A 21,860-nucleotide genomic window follows, 5' to 3' on the forward strand; every position below is an offset into this window, starting at 1 on the left:
TAGAACATTTGCATGTGAGCATGTCTTGCGGATCCACTAACCAATATTACTCCCTCCCTTTATAAAAAACTGGTATTTTTTTACTTTACTGTTCAAAGTTTGATCACTAATTTTTATAAATATCTACGATCAAATATGTATAAGTATAGGATATAATTAAAGTACTTTTAATGACAAATCTATTAACACTTTAGCTATTTTAATGAACAAAATATATATTACATGCAGACACCTGACGACAGCATGACACATCAATTTGTTCGATATGTAGATCCTCATGGCCCCCTCACCGTTTTGTTGCTTTCAGTTTTCGTATCAGAAGTCATTCTGGTCCATCGATCATTTTGGGCATCTCCTGCAATAAATTCCGAAAACGAAACACCTGTCTGCTCTCTCCTAGGCTGCATGCACTGCACTGGGGACATGTATCCCTTTGCTTTTTTCAGCTAAGAGGCTGTTTGTTAGAGCTCTTTTTTATTTAAATTTTTTATGGAGAGTGTTTTTTTTAAGGAAGTGATTGAAAATGATTTTGTACGGAAAGTGAATCAGAGAAAGCTTTTTTTTCGGCTTCTCAACTTCTAGTTTATTTCAGAGAATTATTTCCACAAATTCTACTTAGAGAGCTAAAAACTGAAAGCTGCTGTTTATTAGAGCTCTTCTAATTCTAACCAGAAAACTGTTCTGATAGCTCTGTCAAACAGACTCTAAATCAAAATGACTGTACAAGTTGCCTTGACAGCTCACAAACATTTGGAAACAGCGATCGAAATATCTCAGGCTCTTGTTGAAACATGCATCGCAAACATTACTATCACCTTGTGAAAAGAAAAGAAAAGAATAGGTGCCAAGTATTTTTGTGCTTTCGACTTGGACCAATGAGAAAGAGGTGACGCATTATGGCCGCCTTATGACTGCACTGGAGAATCAGGCCGAACAGGCCTAATCGGCATCAGATTTTGACATATGTTTTCGTTGCTTCTCGGGACGGTGTGACCCAGGAGGAGTGAGTAGCTTCGCCAGATTTCTTGCTTGCGGGAGAGCGGCTGTTGGCCTGTTGCTCTCACTTTCTACTCATAGCCACTTATTATCAGCAGGTATTATGGTACATTTGTTTCACAAAACCTCACTACCAGTGAAATAACAAGTTTTCTTACATCCACGTCACTCTTGCAAGGCACACCTATAGCTCTATATAAGACCATCTTCAATAGCTACCTCAAATTTTCATCCTCAAAATACTATTACAGCATCCTTTATTTTTCTACTGTAGCAACACTGTAGTACTTAGATAGAGTATCGGTTGGAGATGGATTTTCAGTGCTACAGTAGACCTCAAAACACTGTAGCACGGGAAAAGGGAGATTTGAGGTCTCTCTTGAAGATGGCCTAAGCACCTTGTTCGCTTACAAGTGGCATCAAGTTGTTAGAAAACCTGATGCTTGATCGTCAAGGTGAAGTCACAATGCCATGGAACCAATTGCCTTCTAACACGTGGATTATAAATATCTGACATTTGTAAAATTCACTTTAGCATACGTTGTAAATTTTTTAGCGATTAAAAAGAACAGTATGTTCAAAGGTTTTTTGAGCCATAGCATTTTTGGATTTGACTTAATCTTTGCCACGCAAATTTTGACCGTTAATCTCTATCAATACACATCAATGTACGCCACTAAATCTTTCTTGATCACGAGACATGGACAGTTGAAGTTCATAAAATTTGGACGTCATGCACAGCTGTATTATTCTTTTTGACGGCTGGGAGAGGTCATTCCATACCAAATCAAACCAACCATGAATTCTGTCAGGTTCCTAGCGCGGTTTTAAAATTTTAGTGCCGTTTTGTCTATTTCCTAGCCCAGCCAACACAGGGACAATCTAAAACGTTATACTAGCACACACCATTCTTCCCTAAAACCAGTTCACATAGTCATTAACATATAAACTCCTTGCACCTGGATCCATACGATCATTGACAACTGCCCTCTGATATTGAAGCCCCGTCCTCGTCCACCGTATCACTCGGCTCCACTTCCCAAGGGCCGAGGAAAATCAAGCCCAAATCTTCCAGGGGATTCTTCCAGCTGATCACAACACAACGTCTATACCGTCCACCGGGTGACAGATCGGTTCCGGCTGGTTCCTGGCAGATCGCTTGGCACGACGCCGGCCGCAGAGCCTTCAAATTGCGTGAGCGTGCATGTGCTGCTCACAAGGGGAGAGGGAGAGAGAGATTGGTGGCTGCCGTGCGTGCTCCTTCGCTGGAAAAGGTGGGATCTTTAGGCATCTTGGGTGCGTTCTCGAGGGGATCTCGCCGCCGATCGCAGAAAGGCCGTTTTTTTGTTCCTTTCTCGGCGGCGGCGGCGGCGGCGGCCTAGTACTAGTTTGCTGCTTGTTTCGCCGTTGCATTTGTTTATTGTTACCGCTGCTCCGTGCCCGACTGCCTGAGGCGTCCCTCTCGTGGGGTCGTGCCATCTCTATGCGGCACCTGGCCATCTGGGTACTTGCTTCGCCTCCCACTGAGCCTTTTTGTCCTCACTCGCAGGGACGCAGGTCACCTGCTTCTTCGTCGTCTCCTTCTTCTTTTCTATTACCAGGGACAGGGAGGAGGGAGTAGATAGGTAGATTGGAGCGGTTCTTGGCTTCCACTCGAGCCGCCCTTCGCCTCCGATCTGCTTCGGTTCTTGGTCGGCTTCGGGCTTCTTCTTCCCCTCGGCTGCTCTTCTTGAGAGGTGAGGTACTCGAGTTTTGCAAGAATTGTGTTATCCCCTGTTGTGGTGCTTTGTGTTCATTTTGAGCTGGGTCGCGCAATTTCAGGGATCGGTGAGACCAGACTCTGTGCGTGTCTTTGTTGGAGAAGATGTCGGGGGCTGTTTTTGTCGCAATAGCGGCTTCCATCGGCAATCTGCTTCAGGGGTGGGACAATGCCACCATTGCAGGTAAATCTTGCGGTCTGGGTAGATTGGTTTTACTAGACATGTGTAGTCAGGGTTCTAGTTCTATGATTCTATCAGATCAGTTTCTAGGTGCTAGGAATTACAGTGACATACTCATCAATTTATTCCTCATCAAATTAGATGTTGTTCTATCTTAGTTATGGTCTTCTGGAACTTGTGGAGTGTTCTCCTCAAAGTAAGTAGGTATCACCTGGGAAAATTCAGTTGGCTAGATTTTGGTTGCAGATTTTTTTAATTAATCACTTCTATTTTCCTTGCTGCTATCCACTGTTCGTTCTAGATTTTGGTTCCCGGTTGACGGAGTTGTCAGTTGCTTTGCTGGTTTGTACTGTAAACGGTTATTGCTGGTTGCATTTCCCGGTCTTAATTCAATTACACATCTTCGGCGTGTTTTTGAAAATTTCTTAATTAAGAAAATGAATCCTGTGATCATAATGACAACTTCTTGATCTGTTCTATTGAAGTAAGAACTATTCAATTCTTAGCTGAGAGCTGTTCAACTATTACCAATTGCTATTTCTAGTTCTGAACATATTGGAAAGATTGTTTGTCTAAGATTAGCTGGGGGTAAAGATTGACAAGACAATTGTCTTCTCCAGGTGCTGTTTTGTACATAAAGAAGGAATTCAAACTAGAAAGTGAACCCACTGTGGAGGGATTGATTGTGGCCATGTCACTCATTGGTGCCACTATCATCACAACATTCTCTGGGCCGGTATCAGACTCGATTGGCCGGCGCCCTATGCTCATCCTCTCTTCAATTCTGTACTTTCTCAGCAGCCTCATCATGCTATGGTCCCCAAATGTCTATGTACTATTGCTGGCACGTCTTATAGATGGATTCGGTATCGGCTTGGCTGTCACTCTTGTGCCTTTGTACATATCAGAAACAGCTCCTGCAGAGATTAGAGGTTTGCTGAATACACTGCCACAGTTCAGTGGGTCAGGAGGGATGTTCTTGTCATACTGCATGGTTTTCGGGATGTCACTGTTGCCATCACCTGATTGGAGAATTATGCTTGGGGTCCTCTCAATTCCTTCATTGTTCTTCTTTGGACTGACAATATTTTATCTGCCGGAATCCCCAAGATGGCTTGTCAGCAAAGGGCGGATGGCAGAGGCAAAGAAAATATTGCAAAGATTACGTGGGAAGGATGATGTCTCAGGTCTGTTTTGCTAAAATATCGATGTTCATTTCTATTAGAGTACTAACTGACTAATTTCTAGTGATTATTGGCAATTGATATAAGAAGTGGTATGTGTCACTGCTAACTATTGAATGATGTTGAGTTCTAGAAGTTTTTTTCCCCCACAGTAAGATTCAGTTAGATTTTGTTGAGTCCTGATTGCATAACATTTGATCAGAAATTCTTGAAGAGCAAACTTGATGGTTTTCTTGACATCTCATTTATATTTTATGTTTTTGTATAGCTATTTTACAGTGGCATACACATACTAAAGTATATCAAAAATAGAAGTATCTGTGTTCTTACCTGCTTGTTTTGCTCTTTCAATAAATAATTGCACTGGGAAAACTATGGCTAATAGATGCAACTAGAGTTCTTTTCATTGCATAATATGCTAATTTTGGCAAGGTATACAATTTTATTGTAATTTCACCGTTAATGCTAAAAGGTTCGTATTTGACTCAAATGGATAATATAATTGAGACTTCAATATTGGTTACAGGCATAGGCAGCTAGAATGTGATTTCACTATAACTGATCCTGTTAATAATTTAAGTGTTAGCTGAGAGTCTGAGACACTGACTATTTGGTTCCACTCATATTTCAGTTTCTTGTTCATACATAGTTATTTATTTATCAGTGGCACCCACAAAGAGGTCATGCAATAATACCAAAAATGCAATTGTGCAGGCGAAATGGCTCTTCTTGTTGAAGGATTGGAGGTCAGTGGGGACACCACCATTGAAGAGTACATCATTGGCCCTGCTACTGAGCCAGCTGATGACCATGTCGCTGATGGTGATAAAGAACAAATAACGCTATATGGGCCTGAAGAGGGCCAATCATGGATTGCTCGACCTTCCAAGGGACCCAGCATGCTTGGAAGTGTGCTTTCTCTCACATCTCGTCATGGCAGCATGGTGAACCAGAGTGTACCCCTTATGGATCCTATCGTCACGCTTTTTGGTAGTGTCCATGAGAACATGCCTCATGCTGGAGGAAGTATGAGGAGCACACTGTTTCCGAACTTTGGTAGTATGTTCAGCGTCACAGATCAGCACCCCAAAACCGAGCAGTGGGATGAGGAGAACCTACATAGGGATGATGAGGAATATGCATCTGATGGTGCTGCAGGTGACTATGAAGACAATGTCCATAGCCCACTGCTATCCCGACAGACTACAAGCATGGAAGGGAAGGACATTGCACACCATGGTCACCGTGGAAGTGCTTTGAACATGAGAAGGAGAAGTCTCTTGGATGAGGGCGGTGAGGCAGCGAGCAGCACTGGTATTGGTGGGGGATGGCAGCTCGCATGGAAATGGTCAGAGCGAGAAGGTGAGGACGGTAAGAAGGAAGGGGGTTTCAAAAGAATCTACTTACACCAAGAGGGAGTCCCTGGCTCAAGAAAGGGCTCGGTTCTTTCACTTCCTGGTGGAGGTGATGCTCCTGAAGGTGGTCAGTTCATACATGCTGCTGCTTTGGTCAGCCAGCCAGCACTTTACTCAAAGGATATTACGGAACAGCGCATGGCCGGTCCAGCCACAATTCACCCATCGGAGGTAGCGACCAAAGGTCCAAGCTGGAGAGATCTGTTTGAACCTGGTGTGAGACGTGCCCTGTTAGTCGGTGTTGGAATTCAGATCCTTCAACAGGTAGATATGATACTGATTCGACCAGTTTCCCATGTGGAAGCATGTTCCTGGTGTTACTGTATGCTAGCTATGTAGAAAAAAAGGAAATAAATTTGACTTTCAAATAGCTAAATGAACCATAATTCTTGAAAGCAGTATCATACACTTCTTTCTGTTTTAGGTTCTTGTGAAATTTATAGCTTAAAACATAAGACTCTTAACTGCATCCTAACAAGAGTTCACTAACTTGATTTACTTTCCCTCGTATAGTTTGCTGGAATAAATGGGGTTCTCTACTACACTCCGCAAATTCTTGAGCAAGCTGGTGTGGCAGTACTTCTTTCCAATCTTGGCCTCAGTTCGGCATCAGCATCCATCTTGATCAGTTCTCTCACTACCCTACTAATGCTCCCTAGCATTGGATTGGCCATGAGACTTATGGATATTTCTGGAAGAAGGTAACTTCTTTCTTTGAGTCTTATCATTTTAGTATTTACCACTTACCAGAAATATGCAAAATGCACCTAAAGGACCATTATATGATACATCGCCTCCCTTTCTGCAGGTTTCTCCTACTAGGCACAATTCCAATCTTGATAGCATCTTTAATTATTCTGGTTGTGTCCAATGTTATCGACTTGGGTACAGTGCCCCATGCTGCATTCTCCACAGTTAGTGTCATCATCTACTTCTGCTGCTTCGTCATGGGCTTTGGTCCCGTCCCCAACATTCTATGTGCAGAGATTTTTCCAACTAGGGTTCGCGGCCTCTGCATTGCCATTTGCGCCTTGGCATTTTGGTTTGGAGACATTATTGTCACCTACAGTCTTCCTGTGATGCTGAATGCTATTGGCCTAGCAGGTGTGTTTGGCATATATGCAGTTGTCTGTGCGATTGCCTTTGTGTTCGTCTTCCTTAAGGTCCCCGAGACTAAGGGCATGCCCCTTGAGGTCATCACTGAGTTCTTTGCAGTTGGTGCAAAGCAAGTGGCCGCAAAGGCCTAATTCCTTGGCAACTTGCTTGCGACTTTTGCACCGTAAATTTACAAATTTGAAGAGATCTCACCAAGAGGCTTGGGAAACTTTTGATTTGTAAATGAGACAAAGAGTACATCTGTCCATGCTCCCTAAGCGACAGAAAGAGTACATCAGTGGCAAAGAACAGATTTTGAGTAGGAAAACTCCATGTCATTTACCATCAGTTGCTGTTTATTAGTACTGTATTAGGTATGTTGTTATTCATCCATGGTTGTTGGTATTGATGTTTAGAATAAAGTTGATGATCTGATTCGGAGGTGCTATATTGAAGTCCCAAATAAAGAATGTTTTTCATATCGTCTTGGAATATTTGCTATGTTTCTCAGATCAGAAAGAAGTAATCGTTAGTCACTTACTTAATTTCTTACATAATGTTCTATTGGAGGAGTTTGCTAGAAATTGGATGCCTATGGTGGCATGCAATATTAAATTTAAGAGGTTGTAATATACCGTTATATCTCCTTGATAATAAAAAATGCCACTCCAAACGCCAAAAACGCATCATGATTTCACTCAGCTCTAGTAGGGTTTGGTTGTGTCTACATAAGAACTGATATGTTCTAATGCAATGTAATATTTATTCATGATTGTATATCTGTGGAGTTATCATGTCCCCTTTCATTGCATGCTTTGTAACCTTAAAAGAAAATAATTCTATTTAGTTAGGTACAATGGCTTTGCATCGCATTGATAAATCACAGAGGCTGTTCAGCTTGAACTGTGACACAATAGGAACTTGCATACTTTGTGACAATAGCCAGGACTTACATTCAATTTGATCGAATCGAATTCCTTCACTGTTTCTACTAATACATCTAACAAAGGTATCTCATGTTGTAACATGCTACGTAATGATAGGAACTAAGCTCAATTGGTTGAGGATGTAGATGTACGTCTAGACCACCTAGACTTGCGATCTCTTCGACATGAATTTAAATATATATTTTTTCTTATTTATAATGTCATCTAGTTCTTTCTAGATTGGTTGAGTTTTTTAACATTACATAATGATACACAACACATAAAAACAAAAACAACCTATCCACCTGATACAAAATTCACTAACTGGCAAAAGACGTCAGATGCAGCATCAGTGCAGACATCATTCCAAGAAGAAAATCTTTCTGAAAGAACTATACAAAAATAAAATAAAATAAATTGGTAAGTGGTTTGGTTATGATTACAGTCTTGATCTATGGTACTCGTTTTGAAGTGCTACTAGCTCTTGCTGAAGGAGTTGCTTGAGTGGTTGTACTTCGCCGGAAACCTGTCGTCACTGTAATTATAGAAAATATGATAAGATGTACAAATAGCAAAATGGCACGTGCATTTGAGACAATGCACACTTTGAAAAATTGAAACCGCACACAGAATCTAGGGATTTGAATAGCCTCCGGGAGTAATAGTCAAGAATCTTGTGACTATAGTTCTTTGTGGAGGTTTCTATGAACTGTTTAAGAGTCACATATGTATTACAATTTTTTTAAGAATTTCAGCGAAATAGTATCAGATTAGATTGGTTGCATCAGGGGTTGGTAAGTTGCACTGCCATATCATGTATAATTCTTTCACGGCCTGCTTTATTCACTTATTTTCATACGAACGGCCTAATTCAACATGGTCAAGATGATTATGATGTTTGTCAAATATCAATGCAAAGCACAGATTAGAGGCATATCCATGCACAAACAAATGTTGCTGTAGATATCTGTCCGGTACATTCTATAAACGTTCTCCTATTCGGATCGCAAGTGGATCATCTGTGGAACTATAGAATCAGACTCAGATCTATTTACCCCAAACATCAGCTCCTCAAGCTTGGCATTCCAGAAAATTGAGTCTCGTAATATGAGTGCAAACTTAGAGGTATCTTACCTGAAGGTTTAGGAGCAGAAGGATCTCTTGGTTTAGGCCGCAAGCTTGATGCTTGGCCTACTTTTGGGACTGTTAGCTTCTGGATTCGATTTACTGCTTTGGTCCTACATGAGAAAGAATGAAGAAGTTAGAGATAACAGCCAAGACCATGGAAACAATGCCGCTTAATGCATAATTTGTATGCACTAAAGATGCCAAATGAACAAAAATATTAGCAAGTCTAAGAATATGGAGAAATGGAAGCACTCACAACCGCTCTTTTGCAGCACTAGACGTTTTCTCTTGTTCTTGGTCCACAGCATTGTTCACTGAACTATCAGTTTCTGCACCCGTGGATATAGCGCCATCAGATACATCACTTAACCTTCCGTCAGAATCAATATCACCAAGGGCAGAAACCTCAGGATCAGCAGAGCTCTGAATCAGCTGCCGGGTGTCATCAGTAGAGAGCATGGACCCAGCTTCGGAATTCCTGTCACTGGTGTCAGAGAAGTTGTCAAGATCAGAAGCTGCCCCACTGCCAAAACTTGCCGCCTTTCCTAGGGATGTCATGCCCGGAGAAGAGGACGAATGCTTCAACAGGGAGTCACCATGTTTCGTGGACTTCAATCGGGAGGTGCTAGTATTGACTAGTTGCAGCCGATCGATTTCGTCATCCTTCTTTGAAATGGTATCTTTGAGCAGCGAAAGCTGCAAGGTGAAACATTCAATGTCAACAATTTTATATTTCCTCATTAATCAAATTCTATAGCCTAGACAGTGTTTTGAACATGGCATTCCTGATTTCTTTGCACATCTAAAACTAAATTCATCATATTGACACATTGCATTCACTGTTTGATATTGATGACTCTAGCATGGATATAAGTGAAGGAAAAGAAAAGAACAAAATTAGTTACCTGATCCATTAATTCTCTGACATCTCTGCCCTCCTTATTGGTCCTGGCAGCACCTAGTTCCACCCCAGACACACGTTCTGCAAATTTTAGAGTACTTAAAGTCTCGGTGTACGACGAAACATCTGGGTTAACTTGCACAAACATTAGGGTCTTTGCATGCCCACCTACATATGAAAACTTTGTGTGTCAAGAAACTATATACAACATATATGATGATGCAAACTAGTTTTCTAGCAAAAAATAATACCCAAAGAAGTTTGCAAGACTTGTGTAAGCTTGCTATTTCTGTATGGAACATGAGCGTTCTTTTGAGACAAAGAAAATATAACATCCCCAAGAGCAGCCAAAGACTTGTTGATATGCTGTGCTTCTTTGAGCCTGTCTCCTGTGACCGCAGATCGGTCCACCCTTTCACTTCCAGCAAGGTCCACAAGATGCAGAGCACCACGCAAAGTGTTTCCAGTTTTCAAATCCTGGCCTTGGACATGAATGGTCACAACACTGCAAAAATATTAACCACCAGTAAGAAGGTTTCTTTATACAGAACAAGAGAAGCCGCACAACTAACCTACCTGTGAGATCTGCTGCTTCTCTCATTCATAGCTGTTGCGCTCATGGCCCTATTGTTATGCCCTGTTTGCATTAGCTTGATAACATGAGGAGTTGAATTAACAGGACACATTGTCGCGTCAGGAACAGCAAGTCCATTGGGCTGCGTGGTATTCTGGATCCCTAGTGTGTGCAGGTTAAGAAAAAGGATGGTTTCTTTACATCACTCCAGTCAGCAAAAAACAATGGACTGAATTCCTACAAGACGATGACACTAGAATCTGATAAAGGATGGCTATGGTGTAACCAACTAAAAGTTGCAATTTTTCTATAGACCTAATTCAAACATGTTCTTTTAATAGTATTACTTAAGTAAACTAAAATGCATAACAAAAGTGGGCGAATAGCAGTTAAGCAGCTGCAGAAAATACATGCAATCTTCTACTACGTGGAAAGCTATACTGAAACAATTCTTGAATAAGGATATTTCTTCTGTGAACCACCACTGCCAAGGAGATCACGGATTTGCTCATTGTAGATCTCAACCATTTGAACACCAAGTTCATACTTAATTGTGTCTTGCCGATCATGGGAGATACTGAAAAGGTCATTTAGTGCTCTATAGTTAACACCCCATTCCTTCTCAGTTGCCTTTTCAGGTCCCATCTATGCAGTTCATTGAAACAAGTTGTTGTGAATATACCCTCTACTGTAGAGAAATCCAAACAGACAAAAAAACTGTCCCGATAGCTTCATACCATAGTGTAGGTTTTTCCCGATCCGGTCTGACCATATGCGAAAATGCAAACATTGTAGCCATCAAGAACTGATCTAATTAGTGGCTGAATATCCTTGAAGACCATATCTATAACAAAATAAGAAGGATAAGAAAACAAATGTATACCTCATAGTGCTATTTATGAAATATGGTCCTTGACAGAAATTAATAAATTCAACAGAAGATAAGTTGTTAGATTTCATTGTCATGAGCACCTTGCGTAGTTGTAGGGCCAAAAACTTTGTTAAACGTGAAATTCTTGCCCCCTTCCTTTCCCTTTTTTGTAGGGTTTGATAAAATCAGTTCACCATTCTCACCAATATATTCAATTGAAGTGGACTTCTCATCCTCCGTGGGTCGAAAAGGTCTTATCCGGCAATAAACTCTGATATTTCCTGCTCAGCAATACTATGTTGAGCTAATATTTTTGAGCTCGCATTATCTTAAGTTAATATAGATAACCGGACAAAAGGACCTGATGGAAATAGGTACCTTTTAGTTCCTGGATCTCATTGAATAATTTTCTATTATCTGCAAGAGCTGCATGATATTTTTCCGCAGCATTGGTTACCACCTTCAGGTTTTGTCCTATTGAAAATGAAATTGGAAATGTTAGCGCTGGCCTATTGATGAAAATAAGAATATGGCAATGTGAGCCATAACTAGTCACAAGACTTCATTCTTACCAAAGCCAGATAGTTCTTCAAACCATCTTTTTTGACATTTTAGGATTTCATGCCTAACAGAAACAGAAGATAGCCTCAAATCCTGATGAAACAGAACACTGTTCACTTAAGTACATAATATAGATATTGCCATAGAGATTAGAAGAGATTAGAAAAAAAAGGACAGAAAGTGGTTTGACTAATACCTGAGCATTCTTAACTTGAAACCCCACAAATTGGTTTACCATTATTTCCTTCTGCTTCCAAAATTGGATTCTAGATTCGGATAATTCCTCAAGTTCTCTTCTCCTCTTGGTAGAATCTTCTAACATGAGTTCTACATCTTTTATCCTCTGTTCCAATTCCTTATTTACTTGAGCAGCTTTGGTCTCTAATTGCTGACTATGTGTCTCATGCAATTTTTTTGTTGTCTCAAGTTCTTGCCTGAGTTGCAAAATTATGTTGTTATTCATTTCCTTGTCTGTGAGAAGCTTAGCTATATCTTCCTTCTTAGATTCTAACAACTTGCAGCTCTCCTCATATGATGATCTTAATGATTCTAATTCCTGCTTAAGTTTCATAATTGCGTTGCTATAATCATCCTCCTTCATCAACCTAATTATGTCGCCCTTCTCCTTTATTGACATGTCTGCATCTTTACCTGTTGATTGTTTTCTGTCTTCAACATTGCCTTTCTTCAAGTTAGCTATGTCTTCCTTCTCCCTCATCAACCTAATTACAGCTTCCTTCTCTTTCAGCAACTTAGTAATCTCTTCCTTCTCTGTTGTTAACCTAACCAGGATATCATTGTTCTCCTTCATCAACCTATCTCTGTCATCATCTATTGCTTGCTTCCTATCGTCAATCTTTCCACTGCCTACGCTGACCATATCTTCCTTCTCTTTCATTAGTCTAATTATATCTTCCTTCTCCTTCAACAAAATAATCATGTCTCCCTTCTCTTTTGTCAATCGAACTACAATATCATCCTTCTCCTTAAGTAACCTATCTTTATTCTCATCTCTTATTCGCTGTGTATCTTCAACTGTGACATCTTTCATATCAACCATATCTTCCTTCTCCTTCATTAGTCTAATTACATCCTCCTTCTCCTTCAACAACCGAACCATGTCTTCCTTCTCTTTTGTCAATCTAACTACAGTATCATCCTTCTCCCTAAGTACCCTATCTCTATTCCCATTTACTGTTTGCTGTGTATCTTCAACTTTATCATTATTCAAGTCAACCATATCTCCCTTCACCTTCAACAATCTAACCATATCTTCCTTCTCCTTCAGCAACCTGACCATATCTTCCTTCTCCTTAAGCAACCTAACCATATCTTCCTTTTCTTTCATCAATCTTGAGAAATCTTCCTCGTACTTCATTAACCTAGCCACATCTTCGTCTGCTAGTTGCCCCTTGCCTTCAAGTTTGTCTTTCTCCACCTGCATAGTAAAAATGGACTTCCATATATTGAATCTCTCAATTGATGCTCAAGAGGTACTTATTCAAATGAATGGATTGCCATTATTTACACCGAGTGAAGACAAAACTCAGTCATCTCTGCTATAATTTTTTAAGCTCAGATAAAAATAAATAAATAAATAAATAGAGCTATACCATTTGGTGGTGATGCAAGGATCTTGAAAAAAAATCTCACTAAGGGCGATAGAGTACAAATTCTGGCAAAAGTGACCTATACATAGCTGGCTCAGAGAAGGTACTAGAATTTACATGTGTTTGCCCGCTTGCCCAGCCAGCTAGTGCTTCTAATACTCTTATCCTCGACTGATACTTCTCTTCGCGAGCTTTAATGAGGTTATTTTGCTGCAGACAAGTAAAAAATCACAAAGGACAAATCCAATGTCAAAACAAAGACAAACAGTTTATCTTACACTTCGTATGTGCCCAGCCTGAGTAGAAATACGCCTTTCAATCTCCACTATGACCTTTCTCAGCAGGCAAGCAATGCGCTACAATGAAAGTTTAACATTCATTTATACAAGGAAAGGTGTTAACACATACAGCGTGAAACCTCTTAAATGTGGAAAGAACAAAATGACTACATTGCTTTTTTGAGAAGCCTACATAAGGTATTTGTCCATTCTTCCTCTCGATGCTCTCATCAAGGATGCTATTCACAACCCCCAAAAGTGATTGAGTAGGTGCATTCTGCAAAATATGTTGTGTAGTCAATGTGATCAGCAGGTCAAGTTGGTGTGGAAGGATAATATAAATCCTGTTTGTTCATTTTTCAAGTGAAGATTGCTGCATTGCACTTACATCCAAGCTAGTGGATTTCATCAAATCTGAAATTTTACAACCAGAAAGATCAGAGTATCCTTGTTTCAGCTGAAATACCCCTGATGGAGAATACAGATCGGCTCCAAACGAAGGAGTGGATGGTTCTGAATACAAGTATGAGAAAAGATGTTTCAACCAGCAGTTTAAACATATTCGTAATAGATCAATTATCATTGTCATAGTATTATGGCTATGACGAGTATAACAAGACAGTGTTTACCTGACATAATGGGGCTTGTGAGTACTCTTTGCAGCTTGGCTTCCATATGCTTTCTGCTTCCTTCGCTGTCGCATCTGGTCAGGAAGGTAGAACTCCGGTCCTCACCGGCGCAGGATGCGAATCGATCCTTTAGTGCAAGAATGCAGGTAATGACAGCTGAGATTTGCCCCTGGATGGATGAATGCAGTTGCATCGCCACCAACGTCAAACACCAAGGAAGAAAATGTAATGCCGCGGCACTGAACCAGACGAGGAACAAGAATGCAACCAACCCTCTCGAGGTCGTGGGCGCTGAAGGTGGGCACGCCCATCCGCTCGACGGCGGCGCGGAACCTGCCGACATTGTCCGTGGAGGCGTCGTCCAGCAGGGCGCCCGGGCAGAGCCTCCGGAGGAGCGCGCAGAGCAGCTTACCGCTGGCGAGCGCGGCCTGCAGGTCGTCGTCGGTGGCCTCCGGCGGCAGGCCCGGGAACAGCGTGCGCAGCCACCGGACGGCGTCCCCCCGCCGCCTCGCTGCGCCCACCAATCATCACAATGAGCCAATGGACAGATTAATCCGCGGGAATTCCAAGAAACAGTCAAGAACAAATGCCAATAAATGTTCATCAGTGGCCGTTTCATTACATGGGTCCGGCGCGGCATTGGGCTCGCGGAGGGACATGGGAAGCGAGGTGGAGCGAAGCAGCGGGCGCGACGGCCGCGCGGGGGATTTAAGGCTGCTGCCATCGACGGGGCGATAGAGGAAGGAGCGGGCAGCGGCAAGGTAAGGACGGGAGGGAATGGAGCGCGCGGGACGCGCGGCCGCGTGTGCATGCGCTACTTTCTTCCTTCCGTCAGCGACCGGTCTCCGACTATTTTTGGGTGAGGTGGGGTGGGGTGGCGGAGGAGGAAGGATGCTTGGCGCGCAGGCGCAGCAGGGAGGCAACGCAGTGGCTCACTGGCTCCCGCGCTTGACTCTCCATTTCCACGGAACGGGGTCGGGGACGGAATCGGACGACCGGACGGGACGCCTCCGCGGCCAGCAGCCCGTCGGACTGATACGCTTCACTCATATATGGTTCATTCACTCACAAGTATCTAGATCAGAGGGTTGGAGAGAGCAAGTCAGTTCATCTCATTTCTCGCCCTCTCTCTCCTCGCACTTCCGTTAATATACTCTCTCGCTCGCGCGCGCCGTATCATTGGATCTGGTCTGGCACCAGGTACTTGGAGTTGGGCCATCGAGTCTGAAATCCAACCCGTTGGGCCTTGGCTTCATTCCTTCCTCCCGCCACAGCTCGCCCGAGTTCTTCAGACTTCGCAGGGTCTTCAGAGGTAGCAGCAGGTTCAGCCATGACATTCCTTCCCCATCACAGCCGGGTTGACCCCAAGCCGGTGCAGAGGGAAGTCTGTGGCGAAACGCAGATAAGGTCTCCTCGCCAAATCTTCCGATTGACCTTCCCACTGATTAAGACTTGATCCACCGCCTTGGATCCATGGCGATGTAATCTTCGCCGCAGGACGCTCTCTGGGTGTGGCGGGGGTGTGTTGTCGGACAACGATGCTGGCAACTCGTCATGGCACACCGTTGCTAGTGGAAGACCCTTGCGTAGCTGTGATACGTGCATCATAGGATGAATGCGACTTAGATGCCGGTAACGCCAGTTTGTACGTCACAACTCCCACCTTTTGTATGATCTTTTCACCGAAATAACGGAATGCCAATTTATGATTAGTACGAGCAGTGTCACCCTCGGTTTTTAAAGAATAAACTAGATATCTTCTACATGTATACAGGATCAAATTTCTATACATACAGTGATATCATCAGTGATACATAACTGTGTCATTAAATAATGGTAATATTCATTACAGAAGGACCCACAGGTCTAAAAGAAAACACCAAGATAACTTCCAGCGGCAACAGGACTTCCATCCATCCACAAGCGTTATCTGGGAGAGCGCCAGCCTATGACATGGTTTTCAGGTCATCGTCTTCTTTCACCTAGAACTCGGCTCCATCACCGGAAGGTCTTCGAAAACTTCCCCTTCTGAGCAGTATTCAGAAGTTGAGAGAAGACAAGCGTGAGTACATATAGTACTCAGCAAGTTAGGGGAAACATGATATGTAGGCTTTATGACAAGAAAAAGCTTGACTCAGAATGACTGCAACTACGTCAAACTGATCTAGGACTCAAAGACATAGCAACCTATTTACTAGGTTATGACTCTAACATTAAAGGAAACAGCTCATCGGATTCCATCCGATTACCAGACTCACCAGATATCCCACATCTAGCTACCGACTCATTGTGGGTTCACCACCCGACTACCCCAAAACCAACCATTCAAGATCCCCACTAATTATGAAGAAGTTCAAGCCCGCTCTTAACCGTGAGCACAGCTAATCGATCAATTTTATTACTCTACAGAGTTTGCACACTTTACTCACGAGTAGTGATTCCTATTTTGCTTTACACTTCCGGGGTGTAGAGCCAATGTCTCACTACAAGACCGTTATAAAGCGCCTCCAAATCTATATGCACCCACTAAGATTTCACCGCTAACAGGGATTTCATCCACTGCAAAGGCCCCCTCTTGTGCCACTTAACCGTCCATTGATGTGTAGAGAATATGAATGACAACTAATTATTTGGCCAGGCCGTACCCATATAAACCTCGTGGTTGTGCGGTTATACCGGGTAACAAGCTTCACAAACCGGTCCTTAGGATCTCCCATATGAACAACCACAGACCTGCTGTGAAGCACCACCTCAAACTAGCCATCCAGTTGGGATCCCTATACCATGTTAATACAAGATTACCATACCCAAGTTCTCGCTGTATAGACATTAGTGCATATTAATCTTTACCCCTACCATAACAGCACTAGCACATCTACCCTTTTATTTCCCATGATCCTTCAATGGCTACAAGGAATGTCACACAAATTCTAGTAAAACCATAACCATGGGATTCCATAATAAACAAGCATGCATCTAGAAAAATAAAAGCTACATTATCCTACAATGGTGTCAAAGTGGTCAAAGACACTTGCCTTCAAATACAGGTTGATCAAAATCCTCGAACGCCTGGTCCTGCAAGCTTACACACCGCTCGTCTCCTAAAGCAATCGCACACACCGGAAAACAAACAAACACAACAACTAAGTACAGTACACAAAACAATGGCAAAGCACTATAAAAAGGTTACTAATGAATAGTACTCGCTACTACGATCGTGTGAGCGCAAGAATCACCTAAATCAGAGCTCGTATGAAAAAGTCATGATGGTTTTAATCTACAGGGGCTTTTCTGAAAAATTATAGGGGCTAAATTGCAAAGACAGAAAGTTCTAGGGACCTATATGTCAAATTTAGGGACCTATTTGTAATTATATAAAAGTTTAGGGGCTAAAAGTAAAGTATAGAACTAACCAGTGCATATTTATGAAAACAGAAAAGTTTGGAGGCCTAAATGTAAAATTACATATTTTCAGGGAATAAGGGAATTATTTTTGTACTAGAAAACCTATTTATTGCATCAGCAGGCTAACTGGGCTCGGGTGGACTGACGTGGTGACTTACGCGGCTGATGACTCAGCCTAAGAGCTGATGTGGCGCCTACGGGGCTGCTGATAGGGACGGTGGACCGGCGCCATGGACTGAGTCCATGGGTCCATTGTGGACCGAAAGGGTATGGGGCTCAGTTTATCTAATCTAGGTCGTCGGTGGCAGATACAACGGCTCTCAGCATTTGGGGAGGCAGGGGCGGCGGCAGGGGCTGGCGGACAGCGGCGTCACCGCGGGTTTCGCCGAAGCATCGCCGGCGAAGCGCAATACTGAGCTACGGTCTACCAAACGCGACGAGAAAAAGCTCAAACGAACGAGATGCAGGTGGGGATTCTCACCGAGGGCTTCACGACAGCAGATAGTGACTCTGCAGTGGTCGGCGACGGAGAAGAACGGCGGCAGAGGTCGGAGCTCGACGAAATCGTGGCTACAGCGATAAAGGGGCGAATCTGAGGACCGAGGAGGCTTCCTAGGGGACATGCAGCGCCGGAGAGAGGGTCAATTGGCTGCGGGATGCCTTGGTCAGGGCTGTCGATGGCGAGGTGGCGGTGGGTCTTACCAGCGCTCGGTGGAGAGGTGGTTCCGGCGGCGGAGTGGCGACGATAAGCGGCGGATGGAGACGACGTGTTGACAAAGTCAAGTGAAGAGGATGCCGGTACAAGTGACAAGACGACCCGAGGGATCGGGAGTGGGAGAGACTTGCCGGCGGTCAGAATCGCAAGACGGAGTACATGGGTCGACGTCGGAGCGCTTGCTTAAGGTGTAAGTAAGTGACGAGTCACGTTTTGAGAAACGTGCTAGGGTTTCGCGGTTTGTGAGGACTAGAGGAGTATGTTGCACCATCGCAAAGTTTGCATCGAGGCAAAGCTAAGTCATTTAGGCGTCACGGCCATCCGATGAATCGAGAAAAAAATAAACCAAAATACCCTCAATGGTAGGTAGGAGTATACTACAAGAGAGGGATATTTTGGGAAAAAACTAGCAAACTTATGGGTCAAATTTTCTAGGCTTATAAATAGAGGGGTAGGGCTGTGGGAGGAGATGAACCAGCCATTTTGAGCCTATTGTGTCATCCATATGAGAGTCTTATGCTAGAGTTTTAGAGGAGAGGAAGAGGTTGGTGAGAGCTTTGTGAGAATTTTTTTTTAATCTGTCTAAAATAGGATTGACCACTACTGTAAAGTTTATTTTTTTTTCATGTTATTGTGTTCATCTCCTTCTAATTTCTCTCTATTGGTTTTCTTGTAAGTTTGTAGGTTTCTCAGTTTCCGAATTTTTTTAGTTTTGATTTTTGGGCTGAAATTTTAGAACCTTGTGAGGTCATTCTTCTTATTACTAGAGGTATAAAATTCGTATACACATACTTATGTGATAGGATATTAAATTCTCTTGCCTCTCGACATTCAATTTGGAGAGTTTTTCGTTACTCGATGTTCATCTCTTCTTGTTTCTTTACAAGTTATGATCTTCGAGTGTTAAGACATAATGATTGATCTTAAATTAAATCTATGATTCATATAACATTCGTGGAGTCGTGTTGCCTTGATTTTCTCTTGTTAAAATTTCTCTCTATTTTTATTTTCGTTTGAGTTTTAAGATGTGCTGGATGATCCAAATAGGATAATGTCATCGATTTCGTAATAAATTTGTTGGGACGACTATTTACCCTATTCTAATCACCAATCTCATTTCTATAGCTTGTTTCTTGTGTAAGATAATAGGATCTTCTCTTTTATCATTTAATTGTTATCGTATCAGTTTTCATACTAAGTAGACGTGTATTTAATATATGAGACATAAAAAAAGATGGAGCATTGAGAGGGGCATAAAAGCTTTCGAACACCTGATCCACGTTGATCCCGTCCAATGGACCAACGGGTTGAAGAATCATTCAGCACACCACTTAGAAGTTAGGACCATCACACCCAGATCTTGCAATATACAGCGCATTTAGCAAAGTTCTTTTCTTAGACGATCAATTATCAAAGTTGTACTGGTTTTAGTACTCTGTGTCCTCAACTTGCGTCCGAGACAGAAAAGTGCGGAAATAATAGAGGGTAACAAGAATACGTAAGAGAAGAGAGATGGATGCAAGGTTATCCAATTATCCCCTCCTGGTCCAAGAGACCTCCGTCCCAAGGCCTTCTGCCCTCCAAAGGCAAAGCGTGTGCTCAAAGGACGCTCTTCTCAAACTAATCTGTACTAGTCTAGAAACAAAATGCACTCCTGCCTACTTGTTGCGAAACCGGCATCATCCATAACGATCGAGCTCGTGGCCCAGCAGCCGATTAAACAAGAAAATCTCCTTCCTACTCACGAAGCATTGGCAGTATTTTTTATTTTATTTTTCAAAAAAAGTCTATTTAATTTGTCACTATTTCAGTCTTTATTAAAAGCTATAAATAGACTGACTCCACTCATGAAACATTGGCAGTAGCCGGTGGCTAAGTAGCTTTCGTTTCTTCGCCTTTCCCTTCCGTTGGAAAGTTGGGAAAAAGGCTCTGGATGGGCAGAATTGCAGATCTCAGCCAGACAGGCAACGATGTGATGAATTACTGCAGATTTGGATGTTGTGATTGTGTTTTGCAGCACCACAAGATTTCAGTAGGATTCCAACAAATAGCACTGTGTGGGTGTGGTGTGCACTATTCGTTCACAAGAAGATCACAAATTAATAGGACTATTTTCCGTGCGAAGTCCTGAACCACTTCCAGTGGTGGAGCAGAGCGCTAACACTCTGGACATTATTTATGAAAAGGAAACGAAACAAAAAGCAGCTCATCTCAGGTTAATAATTACAATGACGATTTTTTCTCTCCCGAAATATATATTGCAGCAATGATTAGGAGACCAACCATGCAATTGATTTTCTTATCTGAAATGATTTGGCAGAGCATTATCTGGAAACAAATAAGAAAGAAAGACTGAGGTTAGTGAAATGAAGTGCTCCAGCTTTAGTTAAGCACTATTAAGTGTCTCTGTGACAAAGGGGGCGGATACAAAATTTCTCGTTGCTTATTACGGTTTCTTTTTGAGAAAATACTGAGGAGTCTCTCACGGTGTTAACGGTCACTCGCATACGGTTTTACTAAATCGGTCTGGGTTCGAGACGCAATATCCTGCCCCTCGGTGCTTTTTTTTAGGAAATGCTTATTATGATATGTTGTTGCAAATATCGTATTGGTGGCGAATGGATTTTCAAACCTGAGAGTTGTATCATATTCGTGCAATAAATAGGACTGCATTGTGTAGTGGGAGTTGATTAAGGGAGAGTGATGGAGGACTGCATGACATAAACATTTAGAAGAAACTGGTCAATTTTTTTTACAAGGACTTGTGTTTGGAGACTACGTATAACCAAAATTCACATTTCCACTTTTCTTTTGAGATTTTTTATACGAACGCAAAAAGCTGAGTTTTTTTTCATGGATCTCCTAATCACGTTCATATCGGTCGTGATCACACTAGTTCGGCAGCCGGTTGGCGAATTATGGCTCCTTCTCCATTGCAGCAAAGCGACGGCCAATCATGCAAAATTTTGCTTGCTTGCTCTGAAAAACATTTAAAATCAGACGATGCTGCTTTGGCGCCTTTAAGAAGGTCCTTATCCGAGAGGCGACACTGTTTTTCCAGCACCGGTTTTTCTAACCCTCTAGTGTTCTACGCATGATTTCAATCGATGGCCCAAAAACGTCGAAGCTTTTCGGGGCTTTGACTGCTGGCCGTACGCGTGTCACGGGTGTTGCAGACGACTATCATATTTGTCATGCACATTTGAGCGCACACATTGCCACCTAGCCTTAATCCCTAAGAAACTGGATTTTGTTTGCATGGGGTTGTAAGGATCATTGAAAAGGAATTGTTTAATTTTGATCTCATTATTGATCCTATATAATGTATGTTTGAGCAAGGCTTGTAGAATGGGCCTAAAAGATGGATCCTTTCTTGAATCTAGAATGGAAATTAAATAAACACTACATAAGAAAGTAGCAATAAAGACACCATATTAGTGACGGCTGCTCAACACTACATAAGAAAGTAGCAATGAACACGTCAGTAATGTCTCTTCTGATCGGGACTAGATATAGACTCAGTTACTAATAAGTGGTTATTAGTGACGGGTTGTAACATGACCCGTCATTGATGATAACGGTGATGGGTTAGTTTTATGACCCGTCACTAATGACTAGATCAGGTCGTCCTA

The 21,860-nt window shown here is 42.4% G+C and overlaps 2 protein-coding genes across 2 annotated transcripts; one reads left to right on the forward strand and one right to left on the reverse strand.

The window, feature by feature from the left end:
* The first annotated feature begins 1,931 nt into the window (after positions 1–1,931).
* LOC133918679 (monosaccharide-sensing protein 2-like) lies at positions 1,932–7,124 on the forward strand. Its single transcript, XM_062362666.1, has 7 exons — positions 1,932–2,270; positions 2,546–2,732; positions 2,818–2,939; positions 3,557–4,123; positions 4,835–5,799; positions 6,049–6,236; positions 6,344–7,124. The coding sequence occupies exons 3-7, from the start codon at positions 2,861–2,863 to the stop codon at positions 6,780–6,782; spliced, it is 2,238 nt and encodes a 745-aa protein (XP_062218650.1). The 5' UTR covers positions 1,932–2,270; positions 2,546–2,732; positions 2,818–2,860; the 3' UTR covers positions 6,783–7,124.
* A 1,050-nt stretch (positions 7,125–8,174) lies between these two features.
* On the reverse strand, positions 8,175–14,695 carry LOC133918680 (kinesin-like protein KIN-14D). The gene is made up of 17 exons (XM_062362667.1): positions 14,381–14,695; positions 14,109–14,277; positions 13,868–13,992; positions 13,673–13,756; positions 13,480–13,557; positions 13,319–13,411; positions 11,788–13,029; positions 11,603–11,684; positions 11,409–11,504; positions 11,132–11,311; positions 10,897–11,003; positions 10,639–10,804; positions 10,162–10,354; positions 9,837–10,090; positions 9,590–9,753; positions 8,941–9,380; positions 8,175–8,794 (listed from the first exon to the last, which is right to left on the reverse strand). Exons 1-17 carry the CDS (start codon positions 14,417–14,419, stop codon positions 8,620–8,622), a joined length of 3,687 nt encoding a protein of 1,228 aa, XP_062218651.1. The 5' UTR covers positions 14,420–14,695; the 3' UTR covers positions 8,175–8,619.
* Between the last annotated feature and the right edge of the window lie 7,165 nt (positions 14,696–21,860).

The sequence above is a fragment of the Phragmites australis genome, chromosome 5 (genome assembly GCF_958298935.1).
Source record: "Phragmites australis chromosome 5, lpPhrAust1.1, whole genome shotgun sequence".
In the NCBI taxonomy this organism is placed as follows: Eukaryota; Viridiplantae; Streptophyta; class Magnoliopsida; order Poales; family Poaceae; genus Phragmites; species Phragmites australis.

Bases quoted from the DNA above. Each gene is read 5' to 3' on its own strand.
- LOC133918679 (XM_062362666.1), top strand. From the start codon at position 2,861: ATGTCGGGGGCTGTTTTTGTCGCAATAGCGGCTTCCATCGGCAATCTG. The intron at 4,124-4,834 runs GTCTGTTTTGCT...GCAATTGTGCAG, and splicing joins TGGGAAGGATGATGTCTCAG to GCGAAATGGCTCTTCTTGTT. The intron at 5,800-6,048 runs GTAGATATGATA...TCCCTCGTATAG, and splicing joins GAATTCAGATCCTTCAACAG to TTTGCTGGAATAAATGGGGT.
- LOC133918680 (XM_062362667.1), bottom strand. From the start codon at position 14,419: ATGGGCGTGCCCACCTTCAGCGCCCACGACCTCGAGAGG. The intron at 13,030-13,318 runs GTAAATTCTAGT...TTTACTATGCAG, and splicing joins GGGCAAGCGGGCAAACACAT to GTGGAGAAAGACAAACTTGA. The intron at 8,795-8,940 runs GTGAGTGCTTCC...TTTCTCATGTAG, and splicing joins AGTGCTGCAAAAGAGCGGTT to GACCAAAGCAGTAAATCGAA.